This window comes from Solenopsis invicta, chromosome 15 (assembly GCF_016802725.1).
Source record: "Solenopsis invicta isolate M01_SB chromosome 15, UNIL_Sinv_3.0, whole genome shotgun sequence".
NCBI lineage: Eukaryota > Metazoa > Arthropoda > Insecta > Hymenoptera > Formicidae > Solenopsis > Solenopsis invicta.
In genome coordinates this window covers 8185921-8205250 of record NC_052678.1, presented here as the reverse complement: position 1 = coordinate 8205250, position 19330 = coordinate 8185921, and the positions used below count along the sequence as shown (strand labels likewise).

General features: G+C 41.1%; 1 protein-coding gene across 8 annotated transcripts in view; it reads right to left on the bottom strand.

Annotated features, from left to right (window-relative positions):
• LOC105193330 overlaps positions 1 to 19330 on the bottom strand; it is a 248987-nt gene that overhangs the window by 25545 nt on the left and 204112 nt on the right. For all 8 annotated transcript variants that reach the window (XM_039458101.1, XM_039458105.1, XM_026135776.2 and 5 more), the window contains 2 exons: positions 17797 to 18027; positions 11452 to 11692 (listed from right to left, as the gene is read on the bottom strand). In XM_039458101.1, coding sequence (XP_039314035.1) covers positions 11452 to 11692; positions 17797 to 18027 — 472 coding nt within the window. The remainder of the gene's footprint in view (positions 1 to 11451; positions 11693 to 17796; positions 18028 to 19330) is intronic.

Below are 19330 nucleotides of genomic sequence, written 5' to 3'. Positions count from 1 at the left end.
AGAGAAAGAGAGGGAGAGAGAGAGAGAGAGCGAGAAAAGGGAGAGAAAGAGAGCAGAAGATAATTTATAAACGGCCAAATATTTCAATCGTATATAAATTGCATTTCCTGAAAATATGGAAAATTGGAAAAGAACACAAATAACCGTAAATTATTAACATTTAAATTACGTTCGAAATATATTAATATAGATGTATAAATTATGTAAACTGTGTTGGAGTAGTTATTAAAGACGAAATTGAGGAAATGCGATCGATAAAATTTCAGCAAAAAGTGACTTGTACAATTGAGAATATGACACTTATTGAAATCTGAGCTTGTATTTAGATTCCACGACATCATTTGTCACTTTAACAGCGTAAAATTAAATGAATAAAACGTTTTTGATATCGGTTGTTACGTACTATTTTAAATAATATTCCATTTTGATTTTTCGCTCACTTCCGTAAAATGAAGGAAAAATCGATGAAAGAGAATCGTAGAATTCAAAAAAATAAGATAATTCTGAAATGCAAGGTACATGTGCGCGCCGCCAAATACACACGGTGTGATCAATGAAGCGCGACTCGCTGGAAATGAACAAGGCGGCGCTGTATCGGACACGTACGAACAAAAAAATAACACGGGGCGGAGGAAAGGAAAGGGGAGGAAAAAAAGCAGAGCAAAACTGGGATGAGATCGCGCGCGCGGCGGGGCTGTACATGCGCGTCGCCTGCTTATGTGAGCGCGGATCGTGTTTACCCGGGGGGGTTGGTATGCACTTGCATAAGCACCCCCCGGTATCCGGCGGGGCGTGTGTGCTCGGCGCACCTGGAAAGGGGAACCCTCTGCAAACTCCGTCCACTATTTACGGACGCGAGTAATTCATAACTCGTTTTTTCGTTAAGCCTGTCTTGCCCGGTTTATCCCTCTCCCGCCTCTCACCCTCTTTTTTTTTCAATCGGGGACGGTTTGCGTGGGCCTCATAAAAACGAGCTTTGATCGGGTGCATCGAGCCGGACCGGTCGTCAACCAGTAGCGCGACCGGCAAAGTGTCGAACCGAACTGCAGCTGCATGAACTGCAGCTGCATCGCACCGGACACACATTGCACATACACTGAACATCTCTCTGTTGTGTGCGCGTGTGTATGTACTCTAAAAGCTCGTTATTAGATCGCGCGCACGTGATCTTTTCTTTTCTCGCGGAATGCTCGTTTGACAGGCGAAGAGCCCTTAACGGCTCCCCCTTAGCAGCGAAGAAGAGAGAAAGCCTTTTAGCTCGGACCACAATGGCCGGCCACGGCGCGGAAATCGTGAGATCGCGAGACGAAAAACTTCTTTTTTCTCTCCGCTGTGTGCAAGACGATGTTACATGTGTTCGAGAGTGGGTTTTGTATAAACGTTAACGGCGCTGATGAGCGCATCGGCGAACGGGGTAACGTTTACCAACGTTAATTCCTAAACAAAGTGCGGTTCATCGAACATATATGACTTGGAATTATCGTTGTTTTAATACAGATTTTCATCGTAGGTATATTATGGAGATTAACGTGACATGATATTACGTAACTGAAGGATCTCGATTTACACTGCATACGAAATCGTCCGCCCGAGGACTTCTACCTGGGGAAAAGTGGATTCCGACGTTATTAAAGAATATTCCCTTCTGAGTTACTGACTCTCATATTTTCTGAGATATCAACGTACTTCGTAAAGTTCAATATTATACGGTTCGCACGCGGCAGAATTCTTCCCGGCTCTTCGACGTCTAATCGACTCGCACCTTCCCGCAAGATACTTCTCGCCCGGAACGACCGCTTCCGCGCAAATATTTCCACGGGCCGGCTTTTGAGCAAAGGTCAAACACCAATCGCGTGTCCAGGTTTCCGGTTATTAAATCGAGACGATCCTGGTAATGCGTGAAAGGTCCTGCTAGAATAAAACGAACGTTTTATTACGTACGAGGTGAAAGGGAAAAAAAAACGGCCATACTCCGTTCGGATATCCTTTTCGGAGCGGACGCTCGAATTCCCGTTCGTCTGAAATATTTTACAACGCGGTCGCCGTGGTTACGGGCTGTAAATTCACGAGCATCACGAGCATCACGGGCGATTCGTCGGTCAGTGTACGCGTATGACAGATCGTCCGGTATACGATCGTCGATGAAACGACGAAATTCGTCGAGCAGAGTCGTCTACGTCGTGAGAATAAGGATCGAGAGGCGCGGCTCTTTCGTATCAAAGAACCAATTCGAGAAGAAGCTGCGTAAACGTAAAAGCGGACGGGGACGCGGCAGTCGGCAATCGGCAGTAGAAAAAAAAAGAATGAGGATAGAAAAAGAGCGGATCCGGAACGTAAAACGCGTCGTTTACGTGCTAAAGTGTTCGACGAACGGGTGTTCGCGTTGGATTGCAGAAGATCCACAGTGGATTGCGTCTACGCTGCACACGTATGTAACCGTCACGTTGATCGAGATCATTAATTTGAGTGTCGTCAACACCAGGATATAGCACTCGTTCGACCAAAATTTGGTTTATTCATCATGTCGGAATAATCGATCGGATGAAGGTCGAAGTCGCGCAATGTTCCGGCAGCGACAAATGATTAATAGGCCGAAGGGTATTTTGCCTCTTCAGCCTGCGAGTGAGTTGAATCACTTGTGTCCATTTTCGAATGACGTAAATGATAATGCGGATCAATTGCGGGAAAATGGGAGAAAAGGAAATCTATCGACACAATTTATCTGTAAAAGCAATTCGTACGTTGAAAAGAAGTCAACGATTATTCCAGTTATTTGCATTCATTTTTATAAATCATTTCTATAATTATTCATAAAAACTGTTATTTTAATTACTGTCGCTTCTCCCAATTGTAATATTAGAATAATATATATCAATATCTTATAAATTTTTATTTCTTTTATATTTAAATAAGTTTTCGAGCATGTTGTATTTGTTTTGTGTGTATTAAAATTTTTATTTGAATAATGATGAACATGATGAATAAGATAAGAGAAAAAGATATTTATTACAAATTACACTTAAAAAACAACAAGATAAGCATATCAACTATATGTTTAGCTATTATGTGTTTAAAGCGGCAGTAAGTGGGACAATTTCCCTAGAAAATATTTATGGAAGAATAAATAAAATTTCAAAACAACGGACGAATGTATCTAGTAGGATGTGATTGTCGAATTTGGAAGAAACTGAGATAAAGCTTCTCACGAAGCTTTGAAGTACAGCAAGCGGGGTGTATAATTTACCTAACCGGAATGCATTCTACGAATATATCGACGCAGAATTGAGTTACAGTACAGTGAGAAGGATACGTAAAATACGCGTCTATCTCTCTTTCTCTCTTTCTTCCTTCGCAACGTTATATCACCAGAAATAAGACGGTAAATTTGACGTGTCCGGCGTCTTTATGGATGTCGACGTGCCAGTGCGGACAGGATCGCGAGAGGGAAGTCACGATAATGTGCGTAACAATGTCGAACGTCGAGTAACGGCGGATCGTAGATATAGAATCTCTCCGGGTCGTTCCGCGTCATGAAATCCACCCGCCGTCGTCGGGCGCGGCCGTCAGGTCGAACGGAACGAAACGCGAAAGTTTTATGCAGTACACGAAGACATCCAGCTCGATATACAACCGCGATAAGCACGTTTTTCCGATAAGGACGCCCGCCCGCTCTCCTGTGCAACAGGACCGGCGCGAAAGTAGAGATCGCGGGACCGCTTTCCTCGGAATAGCTTCCAGCAAAGTTTCAGCGCGTTGCCGGGTATAGAAGCGGTCAATACGCGCTCTTGGGACGATTAAGAGATTTTCAGTCGCCTACCTGTTTCGTTATCGCGATCTAATTCCGCGATCCGTATCATTGCGCGCGATATATTTAGAAACAGACGACAATGTGTCTGGCGCTGATAATAGAGTCGAAACTTTTCGCAGCTTTCCTTCTGCTTGTTGTCACTCCAACGGTGGTGTCGACCAATCCCGCCTATACTTTCGGATACTTATTACATTTCTCGCCGTTTTTGCCGCGAGTTAATAATAACGATTATAAATATGACATCGACACGGTGCGATGACCTACATAGATATCGATCGCGACGGGCGTAATGGCGTCTCAAAAATATAATATTTTAATTCGCGTATTAATAATATAACGGAGATATAATAACGTAGAAACAAAAATGTACGCGTTCAACCCTTTTTCTTTCCTCTTTCCGGCATGTAGCCGCGGGTACGCAGGTTAAGAAGGTAATTGTACATAAATTATGACTAAGTGGATCTAGAGTTTAAATTGTCCTGCGACTCGATTGGGCGATAAATATCGGCGAGCTCTATGCCAGACAGGTCGAAAGAGGGTGGCAGACGAGCCTCCATAAGACGCGGCTTTGAAACGGAGGATGGAATATATAGAGGAGAAAGAGAGAGGGGAAAAAAGAATATGAATCTACAATGATTTATCAGAGTTGGTATCGTCCCCCGTCGTTGTATACACGAGACTTCCGTGACAGGAAGCCATTTTTCACGACGTTCGCGAAGAATACTTGCGACCGGCTGACATTTTAATCGATCTGTAAATACTTATCGGCGATGGGACGGATGAGGTCTGGTTAAATCGACGGACGTGAAAATAATTACGAGCGCGCGCGCGCGGAGGTAAACGATGGGCGATTAAACAAATTGAGCGAAAAAATTTAATTTCACATTCCGCGAGATTCTGCGCCCGAAGTTAATGGCAAAAAGTTAGTGTATATTGCACGCGGAACTGTGATGTCAGTTTCCAGTAATTAGGCATCGATCACACAGCGGAAATACACGTGGGAAATATATATACGAGACATAAAATCATTATAATCGAAACGCGCGTTATGTCCATCGTCGAGCTGACGTAATTCCTGAAAAATTAGAGAAATATATATACGCGCGGAAGCAATGAAAGAGTGAGGATAATTCGTACCTCTTCTCAATCGGGGCTTCCAAACTCTAGCGCTATTTCCCATAATTCCAGCATGTGTATTCAAAATATTCCTTTTTTTTTCAACTACAATCTCGTACCCTTTTATAGAGTAGTGGCTCGTTGCACGAACGATTCGTTATTACGTGTGTCCCGGGTGCATCGTTGCGATCAATGCGAGCGCTCCGCTCGAGATGCACATAAATCGTGTGCCGTGTGCATGTAAACACACGGACGGACGGATGGACGCGGACCAGAACTTGCTCGCGTGTATATGCGGAAGTATATTTGCCCACACATACATCTCGTCCCGCCGCCGTCGCAAGCCGGAACTACTTGAAATCGTCCGAGCAGGTGCTTCGTAAAAGCCGCACATCGGCGTTTTGGCACGGTTTCATTCTGCCGAAAGGATAGGTAAAAGCGAGGGGAGGAAAAAGTCGAAGTGGATCGTACGTTCGTTAAACGGCTGATTTATCGTCGACTTGGCGAGATTTACGCGAGAATCTTGTTACTCATGCGCTCGCGCATGTCGTATAATTTTATCTGTAGTCACACGTGTCTTACAATTCGCGCACGGGGCGCAATGTGATTCCGTATAAAATATTAACTCGTCCTATAATTCGAAAAGACCGATAAACCAGCTAACTTTAACTTACTGTATTGCATCGCACGTGCCTCGTAATTTTAGTCAAGATCATCCCGTAAAGAACGATTTTCGATTTTCTCACTCTCAGCGTCTTAATATATCCGCGGCATTACGGTCTCTACGGATTTTCTTTCGCTCTCGCGCGCGCTCTCCCGTCACGATTTCGTCCGTGCAAGTCGGTTCCGAGGAAAGATTTGTGCTCTCGCCCTCGGTTGCAATTCCAGCGTGGTCGCGATAAGTGCTCTCAGATTTACAGTTTAATGCACAATCGTCTTGCCCCGCGCTCGCGTTTGCCCTCCACTCTTCTCTAATTACTCCGGGCCGAGGCTTCGGCCTTAATTGAAATACCGAGTCCTCGCTAGCGTTTGCCACTCGGCACGGAGAGAAAGAGAGAGAGAGAGAGAGAGAGAGAGAGAGAGAGAGAGAGCTGTCGTGGTGCCAGGCGCCGGTGAAGTATCGGCGCAAAATATTCAATCTTGTAACAGTCAGCGCGATTACCGTCCTCGAGAGGTTCATTCTTCAACGTAGCGTCCTCGCAAATCGCGCGATCACGCCCAGAAGTCAGAAAAGCAAATTATCCAAGCACTCCGACAAATTCTCCCTTCGTCACTCTATTGACTTACAACATTATCGTGTTATTAAGTTGATTACCCATGACATTTCTCAAACAAACGTTGGGTCTTGCGTGAAAAATATCGCCAATTTTCAGCGACGACATCGCAAGTATTGATCTCGAAAAAAAGATATAAACGTTCATCCGAGATTTCGGGGGTTGAGTGGCTTCGTCGATCGCGTCATTTTCCCCATAGACAAACCGCTTTTCTCCGTGCCCCTTCCGCGCGCATCCGTCACAAAAATGAATTCACGAAATCTGCTCCCTGACATATAAAAGAATATCTCCGTGTCTCCGCCATCCTCTCCTGATCCGCCCGTCTGCACGGCCTCTTCATCTTCTCCTCGTCGCGCGTAGCTGAGAAACGCGAATCCCGGACGACGACGGCGTTTCTCATAAAGTCGCGAGCTGGCGCGTAATCGCGGGTATATTAAAGCGCGAGAAGATCAACTTGGGGAGGATTCCGCGAAATAAGGAGAATTCCGTCGACGAACACTCGTATGCCGTATAAGCGCGGTATGACGGGAGCATCAAACGAGAATCCGCGCGCATCCGCAAGTAGCGTCTCGTCGAAATGATACGTGTTCACCGCGAGACCGCGGCTACGGAATCTTTTTCGCAGTGTTAGAGACAAGTATGAAAAGATCGTCGGTAATCCGTTGCAAAGGAGAAAAGAACGATCGTGGCTGATTTTTAATGAACATTCCGCGAATTCGGGGCCGCGGATCCTTTTAATCTGCCTAAAAGTTTCGTGAAAAATTTCTACACATTTCATTCTATTGTCGATTTAATCCAGTCGATTTAATAGTCACCGAATTGCATAAACGATCACTTGAAGTGGGACTAAACAAACGAAAGAAGCACATTAAACAGCTTATTATGACGATATTTCGAAAGAAAAATAGTTAATAGAACGTTTGTGAATATATTGTCGTTGAGATTATATATTTAAAGATTTATAAGAGTTACTAGGAAAAAAATATGTTATAACATTCATTTTATAGCAGTTTAAAATAAGGCTAAAACACTATCATTTAAAGTTATTTGTATTGTTCAATTTAAATTGAGGAGCTAAAAGAGCCATACGTAAAATGATCTTAATCCAAATGCAATGCAATTAATCAATAATTTAATTTAATTTAATTTATTGTCGGTTAATGCACAGCGAAATTACAAAACGACACACGGCGAAAAGTGCGTATACGTACAAAAGGTCAGAGGTGAAACGTCAGCATTACTGTTGCTCCAGAGCCCACCCAAAAATATAAATACTGCGTACAGAAAACAAAAAGAATTAACGTTGCAAAAATATGTTGCATATCGTTATTCTCAGTATACATACGGCAAAAGAATTCGACGCCCATACTTGGTGGTAAAAAATTAATAAGTCGATTCTGATATTCAGATGAAAATAACAACTTGTGTAATTGTGTTTACCAATGAAATGAAACGATCTAAAAATTCTTTTTGGAACAGTATAAAAAAAAGAATTTTTAGACCGTGTTCCATTTCATCGATAAACACGCAGATTGTTGTTGTTCTCATCAGAACTGACTTATTAATTTTTTAACACCAATTATGAACAATACACTTCTGTGATAGCGTTTATATTTAGAATAGCAATATGCAACAAAGCTTTGTACTTTTACTGCATGTAACATCTCGAATGCACGGAATACAATTCGGAAAACGACATTTAGCAACGATTTAAATTGTACATACAATCTATTTAAAATATGCTTTTGTTTGTTAACAACTAGTGCGCCACTGATGATAATCTAATGCGGAAATCGAAACGTTTGTTAAATTGTAATGAAATGCATTACGGGTAAATTGCATTAAAATCATGCGAATGATTCTCTTTTAGCTCCTTAACCTGAATTATTGAATTTTATTCCTCTGAGCATTGTTTATATTTTTTATTTGCACTGCATTTGCTCATGCAGAATTATTAAAAATGTTTATTATATTTTTATCATATTTGTTTATTATATTATATAAATAAAAAAAATTATACGCGGTATTTTTCAATAAAAAATATTTGTAGAAACATGATATAATATTTTTATATTTTATATTTTTATATTTTATAAATACAAAGATATCATAACACTTTTAACTCAAACCTCAATAAAAAAAAACTCATATTATTTCAAATTTATAATATAAACTCTTATCATTTGAGTAATTTTATAACGTAAAACAAAACAAAACGTAACGTAACATTTTAGATCAGTAAACAAATTTCTTGTAACGTGAGCTTGATTTTTTCGACATCCGAGGTGTACGAAACGTGCCCAGGTGACTATCCTCAGATTAATAAAAACATTTGCGCTTGCTCGTGATATTCGTTTGTCCAGATATTATGCACCGGCAATTTCTACGTGGCCTCTGCACCTACGTGAATGTTACTACGCGATAGAGGCTTGGCTGATCGTTCCGTGCAAGGCACAGAAATAGCGGTCGATGGATGGGATGATTGTAGGTTATTTCCCCGGCATAATATTAGCAACCGTGTCATGCGCTCTTATTTCTTTGCCCGACAATATTCATTCAATAGACATTTAGATAATGACGCAGGCCGACGCGTCAGCGCGATATCGCTTCGAGCGTATCGTAGCGTTCGCGGAAGCGATTAACTATAATTTCTATCACTCGAGTATCGAGTCCAAGAATATCTTTCGTCAGATCTTTAATAAAAAGAAAGAACGGTGGACAATCGACGCGTCCTCGATTCACAGCTATAATTTCAAACGTTTTATCGGAACGAACTGTGTCGCGTAATACGAACGTAAGAAACACTCGGCCGACTTTTTCGCGAATACGTCGAGAGTTCTGCATCGACGTTCGACTCCTTCAACGAGTGGTGAAAGCGCACGTTTGGTCAGCCGATGAGAGATGACACTGAAAACTATGAAAGTCACCGAAAGACTCCTGGAGAAGTTTCCGAGGCAAAACCAAGTCCGGGTCGTTCGTTCGGTGCGAGCCAGCGAAGAAACGTGATTGAAGAACGATGAAAACGAGATGAACGACGCGACGGGCATAAGTCGACGAGAGAATTACGTTTTTCTTTCCTTTTTACGCCTCTCTCGTGTCGTGCACTCAATCTCCCAGCTCGCGAGAGTAGTAAACGCTTAACGCCGATGCGTCCCGTCATGCCCCCGCAGTAATTATTCGCCGCGCATCAAACTGAAAGAATTGTAGCGCGGATAATAAAACCTCTCCCCCGGAACGAAGAATAAGATGTAAGCCGGGTAAGGCGGGAGAAATGGCACGTCGCTTTTTATTGTCGACGTTCGTCGGGCACGGCGTAAAAAAATCTTTCCGAGGTGACGGTAAAAGAAATACGCGATTTTTAAAAGCGCTCGCCTCACTAAAAAAAATACAGGCTGTGATAAATTTCATATCAAATTTCGCTTAGCGACGTGTTTATGGGACAATCATTTTACGTAGTATCATCAGTCGTAGGGTTATGTCACTTGAGTTACTTTAGAATTAATCTTCATTATAATACAATGCATAAGAGTATAATATACAGAGTGTCTATAAAGTCCGTCCCCATCCCTTATGTTGCGGAGGGTTGAAAATGTGGAAAAACCACGAAATGTGTGTTCGATCATTTCGAGAGAGAGAGAGCTACCACTCCACCTCCCAATCCACTTAAAAGAATCGCCCCTCGAAATAATCAAACACGTATTTCACGGTTCTCCATAATTTTGAACTTTCTGAGATACAATGGGTCAGGACAAATTTTTTAGACACCCTGTATAATGACGTAACCCATAAATCATCGCTGATTGCTTTGATTTCACGTAATATTGTAATTATTTATGACGTGAATTTATACAAGAGTATTAAAATGTGAATTGAAATGACACTATTTACGACCCACCCGAGTGGTAAGGCTTTGCGCTCGATCAGACGCCGTTTAATGCGAAAGAAAGTAATTCTTTCTTTTCTCGCTTCTCTTCCGCTCCGCGTCATCTTAATATCGTGATATCTAAGTAAAGGAATTCTTCGAGCAGCTGTCGCGCCCGTACCGCGACATTATTCTCGGAACCTTCCTAAGTGAGGATATTAATCGCTGAGAAGTTACGCTTGACCGAGTTTCTTCGGGATAAATGAAGAGGACAGTGTGTCTGTTGAATGTAATCACATTTTATCGAGCGCACCGTCAATTTGCATTATTTTTACCAGTCAGATATTTGCTGCTCGAATAATTATCATTCGAGGCACGTACGTTAAATGATAAACGAAGGCGATGAATATCCATGTACGAGATACAGAAACTCGGTCGTCATTTAAGCTCGTCATTTAATTCTGCGCAGTCAATTTTTAAAAATTTATTCTTGTAATCGCTTTCTTTCTCTCTCTCTCTCTCTCTCTCTCTCTCTCTCTCGTTTAATTCTCCGCAATTACCTCCTCCTTTAGTAGCAGAGCAAGAAATTTATCTTCGCTCGACAAACAACGAATGTTTGGACACGCTTCAGTTTTGCGGAACGGGCGAAGAAAAACATCGGATCGGCCTTCGCGTTTTCTGGGCCGATTCCTTCCAGTGTGCTCCGGCGAGTAGTAAACACTTTAGCGTGTTCCCACGGATATGTTCGACAAACACGTTCCAATAAGCACTTTTATCTCAGCTTTTAACGATGAATCGTACTCTCGGCGGCAGTGGGGCGCGAATAACCGGACCGGGCCTCTCGTACACGTACACGAGCGATTAAAAGCGATACGTTACGTCGCGCGAACTCGCCCGCACGAATGCTTTAATGAGAGTACCCTGCTGGGGCGGACCTATATTGACATTCCGGCGCGCACACACACACACACACACACACACACACACACACACACGTTTAACCCCCGTGGAAAGTGGTGCAGCACAGACGAAAGTGGAGGCTCTCCGCGTTCGTATCGTTTAATTACGTGAACAACAGTAAGCGAAAGCTTGCGATTATCATATTACTCGCTCCCCTGATTATTATTCCTGTTCTCGTCAACTGCAAAATCATCCTTCGCCGACGAAAGGTTTCTCTTCCCTTTTCGTGCAAAATGCAGACATTTTAATAATGCCCCTCGCAATTCCGCCGAGCGGAAGAAAGAGCGAAAGAATCTGTTCGCGGCGGCACCCCTTCTGCAATTTTTCCTTTCAGCTTCCGCTAACTATTGTGAATCACTGCATTATCTCGCACTCTCCTAACCTCCCCCACCCCCTTTCCTCTTACACGAATGCGCTGTAGATAGACTTACCAATCTCGCGTTGCCTTTGCGACGAACTGCTTCTGGGTCTCCCTATCGATCGGCATGGAATGGTGATAGTGATGATCATCAATGGAAACAGCTGAATGGCAAACAAGGCGGGTCTCGTTTCGGTCGAGAATCGTGAGGTTGTAAGGCGACGCCAGGAGTCGAGAAGCCATTCGATCCAAAGCCACCCACGATTTACCGGCCACCACCCAGGACGGATACGCGCAACGCTGCAGTGGCTTTTCTGTAACACGAAAAGATGGCCTTGGTGAGAGAATCCCCTGTTTGTCACCATGATTCTCCCCGCGACGCAAATTTCGCATGTGCGCATTCACAATATTCCTCTCTCTTAGAAGATTAAATCGAAATTATATTTACGAGTTCTAAATATTTAACGTTTCTTCTCTCACTCACGCGTTTCTTTGTACATTTCTGGTTGTCGACAGCAACGTTTTTACAGATTAAAAGTTAAAAAGAGCAGAACAATCACGGGTTTAACGGTGAGAAAAATTGTACGCGAATTTCAACAGCATTTAGAATTTAAACTTTCTACAAAAGTTTCGCCATTGCTATTCGCAATTATCAAAAATATTTTTAGTGTTTTCAAAGCTGCAACCCAAGATTGCAAAGTTGATTATCGCCGGCACGTCAACAGTTTAATTCCTGTAATTTTCATCTGCACATTGCAAATTCGGACGACTGTTAAATTCAAATGTAATTACGTGTCAAGAAATAGCTGCGGCTTTATTCTTAGAGAGCGCTGTAACTCCGCTCCTAACGCAGTTATTTCAAACTCGAAATGCATAATATATACTGTAAGCTCGTTCCCGACTCTTTAAGTTCACGGGGTCCTCGAGCAGATAATCCAGCATAAGTAAACTTTGACCTCTCTTCATCCTACGTTGTAAACTTCGTTTTCAACGGCATGCTGGCTGTTTCCTGGGCATTATCAGGCTCTTGCACGTTCCGTCAAAGAATTCCGTCGGGGAAAAAAAAGGGGGAGGGGGGAGCAAATGAAAATCGAGCGGTATTCGGCGGTATATGTTCAATAATTTCGCCCTAATTACAGCGCACTTTTAACGGCGTTATATTCGTAACTAGCGTAATTATACGAGAGCGACATACGTCATACGTGAACGTGATGTATATTAACCAACTCATTAGCTTCATTAACACACATACACATGCGCGCGCACGCGCTTTGCATTATAACGCATAATTCACGTATGCATTGCATTGTCATTGTCGCGGTAATGATTCGGAATTGTTCTCCCTATTACTGATAAAATATTGAAGTCGCGTTGTGTGTGCATTGTTCGCGGAATTGTTTAGAAAAATCGTAAACTTTAGCTCTCGATCATAGCAATTTATTAGAGAACATCGTAAAGTAATAACGTTTTTATAAATAATACATACGTATAGTGCTATTAATATAATTTATTATTTATTCCATAATGTAATCGCATTTTCAATGATAATCGTCCATTAATTCATTAATTTTTTAAATTCTGTTGTCAAAGAAGCTAATCAGCTTTGATTCTATAGCATGATAATGTTCAACGGCATGTAGTAAATTATACGTAACAAAAAGTTAAAGAATTAGGATGGAAAGTACTCTTTTTTTCACCATATTCAACTCATCTGACTATCTTTGGAATATTTCTTATGAGACAAAAGTCTCGTAAGAATAAATATTAAATGTAAATTACTTTCAATTACGTTAAATTGCTTATCTACTCTCTAAAGCTAAATCAATAAAATATAACCAGTTTGCAGTGCTATACCGTGATCATCAGTGACTAATACATTTCAATTTGGAGAGTACATTTTTCTAATCAAAGCCGGACAGCTTCCTTACAAAAAAAAAGTTAATAAATTAATAGATGATCATCACAGAAAATAATGTCACTTAAATTATTGAATAAATAATAAATTATATTAACAAAACTGTGTACTGTTGACATTATTTATAAAAACTGCATTACTATCCGGTCGACCTAATACATCTTAAGAATACGAAAGCTATTAAAAAAACACCGTGCACAAAGTTGCTACGTGCAAACGACCGGTTACATTGACGCAAATAATTTGCTATAAACGCGCGACAGCTCTGTCGCCGGCGAACAGTTATCCTGTCAATGGTCGGTTGCTCACAGCCATCAATCACCATGCACCGTGAATTAATGGACCGTTAAAAATGCACGAGCGACAAAGTATGCTGCGTGCGTGCCGCATACTGCAACAGCGGCCTGCATGCAACTAAAAGCTAATCGATAATTCAATCGGGTGTATGCGTGCGCTGTAACGCTATAGGTCGCCGAAATTGCGCTGCTTATCGCATACGTCGCCGCGGATGATAAGAGAGAGGCATAACGATAGCGATAAAGAAACGAGCGGGATCCGCGTCGTAATTGTTTCATTATGCGATCTACGTTCCCGCGATACAATTATTTTCTTACGCGTATATTTTCCATGTGATACGTGAAAAGAATCGCGCACTGGTTTGTACCTAGTTACAATCCCTACCTTGCCGAAGAAATTTTCATATTTATGTTTAGTTGCACGCACGTTGTATAATTTATAACGAATAATTTTAATCTATTTGATTTATTAATTCAATTTCACATTTCAATAAATAAATTTCGGATATTGCGCAATTTAATTTTTGTGCAAGATAGAGAATAAAATTAGTTTAATGCGCTTCGAATTTTACGTCACAAACATTTTCAACAAAATATTCGACAGACAGGAATTATCGCAAAATACGCCGATAGTTTGAAATTTAAGTGCGAAAACGAAATACGAATCTACCTTTTTAATATTTTATCGCGGCGTGTCTTGCGATGTAAGCACGCTGTATATAACGAAATGCGTATTAAAATGAGTCACGCCTGCGGCGAAATGGAAGAAGAAACGTATGCTTTGTTTAAAGTAAATTACGTCCATCCTCTTATCTTCCTTTGCAGTCCGACCGCATGTAATGCCATTGCATTACCTCGAAAAGATTGCAATTCCACAGTGCGTCGGCGGTGGTTATTTGAAAACGGCAATCTAAAATGAAAATAGTATCCACGGAAAACGTTGCGGGGATCCTCGGAGCGTCGGTATTAAAAATGATTGTTCGTACCAAAGCCAATTTTTTTAATCGACTCGTACAAAGAAACTAGCTTCTGAAATACGGGATGTGAAAATGGAACTTTCTTAAAAAGCAACACTACTCCTAATCAAGATTTGTTCGAGAAAACAACGAACCTTAACAACATAAATATAAAGAGAATAAAAATGTGCGAAAATAAAATATGCGAAAATCTAATAGCTGTTTTACAATTCACTATTATTCCGATATATCATAGATACGTGTATATGCATTTCTACCGCGCGATGATATTCCACGTTTTTCGCGTAACTGTATTTCTTCCGTTACTATGCATACTTGTTCTGGCTTTCTACCCTTCTTGCTCTAACCACAATATTTCCCGAGATGATCCTAATGCACGGCGGATTTTCGAAGCAGCGCAAACCGTGCTTTAAAACTATATCTTTCCTTAGTAGAATAGATCAAACTGCAGCATTTTAAGGTACCTAAGTCGAATAAGGCCTAGCATTAAATAAAGTCCATTTTAGAATTTATATCTCTTGAAAAAGCGCTTTACCAGAATATATGCTTAAAAGATGTGTCATAGAAAGTAAGTAAAGAGAGGTCGGAAAATTAGAATCGACAGCAACGAATCTGTTTAGTGTAACAAAAACTTTGTAACAAAGTAGCTGAGTGACTCGTTTTTAATAACAATTCTTTGTAAAGCTTATCAAATTTGCATTATTTTATAGTATATTATAATATATTATTTAACCTCCTAACCACAGAAAGTAACAAACATACATCAATTTTTGTGTGGGAACAAGTACGTTTTTAGAAACAACTAATCGAATAAGATTCATGTCAATTTTGTTATGACCATTGTCATTTGTCATGTCATGTGTGTGGTTAACATCAAAAGATAACAATTTTCAATGCTTTTGAAAAGCTAAAACTGCATCCAAGTGGCTATAAGTTTCCAAAGATTAAAAGATTAATTACTAATTAAATATCAAATTTAAAAAAATTGTAATATTTAAAAGTAGAGTTAACCCTAAGGGATTTTGTTTTTATGATTAATAATCATTGTTAATATATTTTTTATTCGGGCCTTATATTAACAAGCACGTAATAAGGACCAATCTTTAAAAAAACTTTTTTATTTATCTACAAATATTCTATATTTTATTTTTATGTAATTGACCAAAATCAAAAACGAACTTTATGCTCTCTTAGTTTATTTTAATATCGTTGTAAAGATTCTAAAAAATAAAATAAATGGGCCTTATTGAATCAAATATCTGAAACGTTTTCTTAAATGACACCTTGTTCGCAGTTATCGTTAGAAGCATCGCATTTACATGCAATTTTTGTGAACCGATTACAAGCATGTGCAGAAGACATTACAAGAAAGAATAAGGAGACGCAAATTTACATATCGGTTAGATAGAATTTATCGCGCGTTGGCGAATAACGTTCTCTTCATCCACGGGCGGGCACTTCGGAGCGGGAAGCCCGGCGTAGCTCGAGATCCCGGGGCTAATCTGCCTCCTGGAAAGTTTAAATGGAAACGCGGTACTCGGGTAGGGGGTTAACGAAACATCCGCGACGTGCCGTGGTAAGGGCACCGCTGAAAAATTTTTAAGCTGCTTAACGCTCGAGTTGAATTTTCTCCAGCAGCCGCGGCTGCGATTTCGAAATATTAAGCGGCAGCTTCATCATTCCTCGATAACATGTTCGTCGATTGTCGCCTGACCACGTATAATAGATTGATAACGGCATTCATACAATAAGAGATAATAATAAAATAACATTGGAGATTCGTCGCGAATGAAAAATCCGAACGTGCCGAGCGAAAATCAAAAGCGAATAAAACAGAAACCGATTCGACGGGTTTACTCGATAACGGCGGCTCGTCGTGACGCTGATCCTCCTTCGCAATAGATACTACTGGATCATACCGATCGTCTCGGCCCGTACATTACGCCATTCGACCGACGACGCGACGCGACGGATCAAACTGGAGCCGTCCGCTCGTCGTCGCCCTCAATATGGTTAACCATGAATCCTGCGACAAGAGCGTCCCAAACCGGCAAGGCTACGTGTAGCTATGCGATACCGTGGAATACCCGAAGTACCTGGCGCTGACCACTGTACGGTGCCAACGCTAGTATGCCGGACAAGAATCCGATCTGGTGTCCGCAGGCACTCTCATAGTTTACGTGCTCTCGTTCTCGAGGTTCGGGAAGCCCCGGACGTACGGAGGCGGCTTCCGTTACTCGGGTCGAGGAATACGCGCCGATCTGCCACCGTTGTCTCTCGTCGCCATCGATTAACAGCCCCTCGGTGGAATTTCGATCGTTAAGCCCGACCTTACGCGTTGCGCGACGATCATCGAAACACAGCCGACGCAGAACGTGCCGAACGATCGCGATCTAGGCGCTATTTCAGGAAGGCGGAAGATTCTTTCCTCATTTTTTTTTCTTTTCACCTTTACAAGCGGTAAAATATGCTTAAAATAGTTGGTGCGTTTAACACACCGCAAAAAAGAATATACGTTCTCTCGGAGACACTAGGGTAACTCTGGTATTACGCTGTAGAAGTAAAAAAATAAAAAAATAAAAGAGAAAGTAATTTGCACGCAACCGATTTTTCTCTGTATAATTTTGTTGTCATTTTAATCTTACGATATATTACAACCTACATAATCATTACTCTCTCTCTCTCTCTCTCTCTCTCTGTCGAGTGTAAAAGACATATGTTAATTTCCACTAATGGAGATTAATTTCGATCTTAATTTAACTTATTACATTTACCTTTTTCTTTAATTTTAAGAATTACACAAAGATGAAGAGTAATAGTTAAACAAAGATTAAAATTAATTTACATTGGTGGACATTAGATTTTTCATGATACATAAGTGTAGAGAGACAGTAAAGGAGTACAGCAAAATACAAGTGTGTTCAGCTCCTGTATTCTTTGTTTCCACTTGACTGTTCTATGAACGACTACATACCCATCTCTTTTAATTTACGGTAAAATTGCAAGAGCATTTGAAGCATTCTTTTTCAAATGTAAAATAAATAAATATTTCATATTTCTAATTTTTTTATAGTATAAAGTTTTTGTTATAGTTTGTATTTCATAGTAAATAATACTTGATAAATTAAATTTTCGATATCCGTGGCATGTATATACCAGAGTTTACCAAGATTCTTTCCGAGTTCTTAAAAAGAGCGTAATAGCGTGGGAAGAGAGATGAGGGTACTCACTCTGTATCATCTTGAATGTTCTGGCGGCCTCGGTGACGCTGATCAATCCGTTGCAGGCGGCATCCGAGCTCTGCGCGAGGTTCCACGTGTTGTTCGATGGATTCGTGTAAATAAAGCATCTGTAGCTCTCCTCGTCGCTTGTTTTACGATCGTTACGATCGCTGTGTAAACGTGCGACCATGTAATTTGTGCTGCCCTCCCTCCAATGAGCCAGACACTCCAATTCTACGTCTAAAAAAACAAAACGTTACAACTGCAAATTGGTATGTATCCAATAATAACCGTTATTTCATTTTTTTATATTTTTATATTTTTTGTTTTTTACCCCGTTTCACCAGGACACATGGGAGACCGGCATTGACGCGGAAGTTGTGGCGCATACGTTTTACGAGGCTTTACAGAAAATATAAACTGCAGCGCGATGAAGTTACCAGCTGACGAGGGGGTGGTACGCCAGCCTTCGCAAAGGTATATCAAAACAAACACGAAAATTCGGTCGTGATTCTCCAGCCTACCGCGCGACTCTATTAGTAACAGACTCGTAAATGCAAGTTTATTGCCGTTGTCCCTGGATAGAGCTATCTGCAAAAGTTATAAACGTAGGTAAAACGATATATGAACGTTCATGAAAACGCATTATACCGTTATAAACGTAGGTAAAACGATATATGAACGTTCATGAAAACGCATTATACCGTATTCGCGGATCCGCCGCGCGGTGCATCGTGCATTCATTTATCCGCGCGACGGCGCGGCGCGGCGCGTATCGAGATAGACGATCGGGGGCACGGGCCGATGATAATTGCGCAAAATCGTTTGGACAAGCCCAGCAACAAATGGTAATTGACAAGGCCATTAATCATTCATTCCGAAGCCGCGAGCTTTATTGACCGTTACAGGCCTTGCACGTCATGTTAATTAATGTCAAAGCGGATGTTAACGTCACCGCGGAAACACCGCCGCCCCCGTCATAATTCCTTTTTACGTGCCGAAATGCCTCCGTCGCCCGGCGTGACGAGTCGACGAGACGGAACACTTATTTCGCGTATGTAATTCGATCACATGGTGATTTCGTTCCCGATAACTAAAATCAGCTTCCGATATTTCCCCGTTCGCGCAACAATCAGGGATTGTCTGACCCATCCCACACTACATTTTATTGTTTCTTTTAATAAATTCATTTTTTTTGCGACAGAAAACCGATGAAAAATGTAAAATAAACCAAATGTTGAAATTTCGCGAAAAAAAAATGTAAATGACAGAAAACTCGATGACAATAAAGCTGCGAATTGAAACTTTATATCCGCAACGTACTTCAAAATTTGCAACACATTCAGGCACTCGGCGAGCGCTTTATAACTGTAGATTGCAACGAATTAATTATGGACCAATAACAAAATGTCACTAGGCAGTGATTGGACTCGCACACGTTGTATAATTCATAATTGTTTGGGTATTCACTTGACAAATTATGAACGTTTGTAAACAGGTATAATACAATTGCTGTGTAAATGGATATTACACAATGCATGTT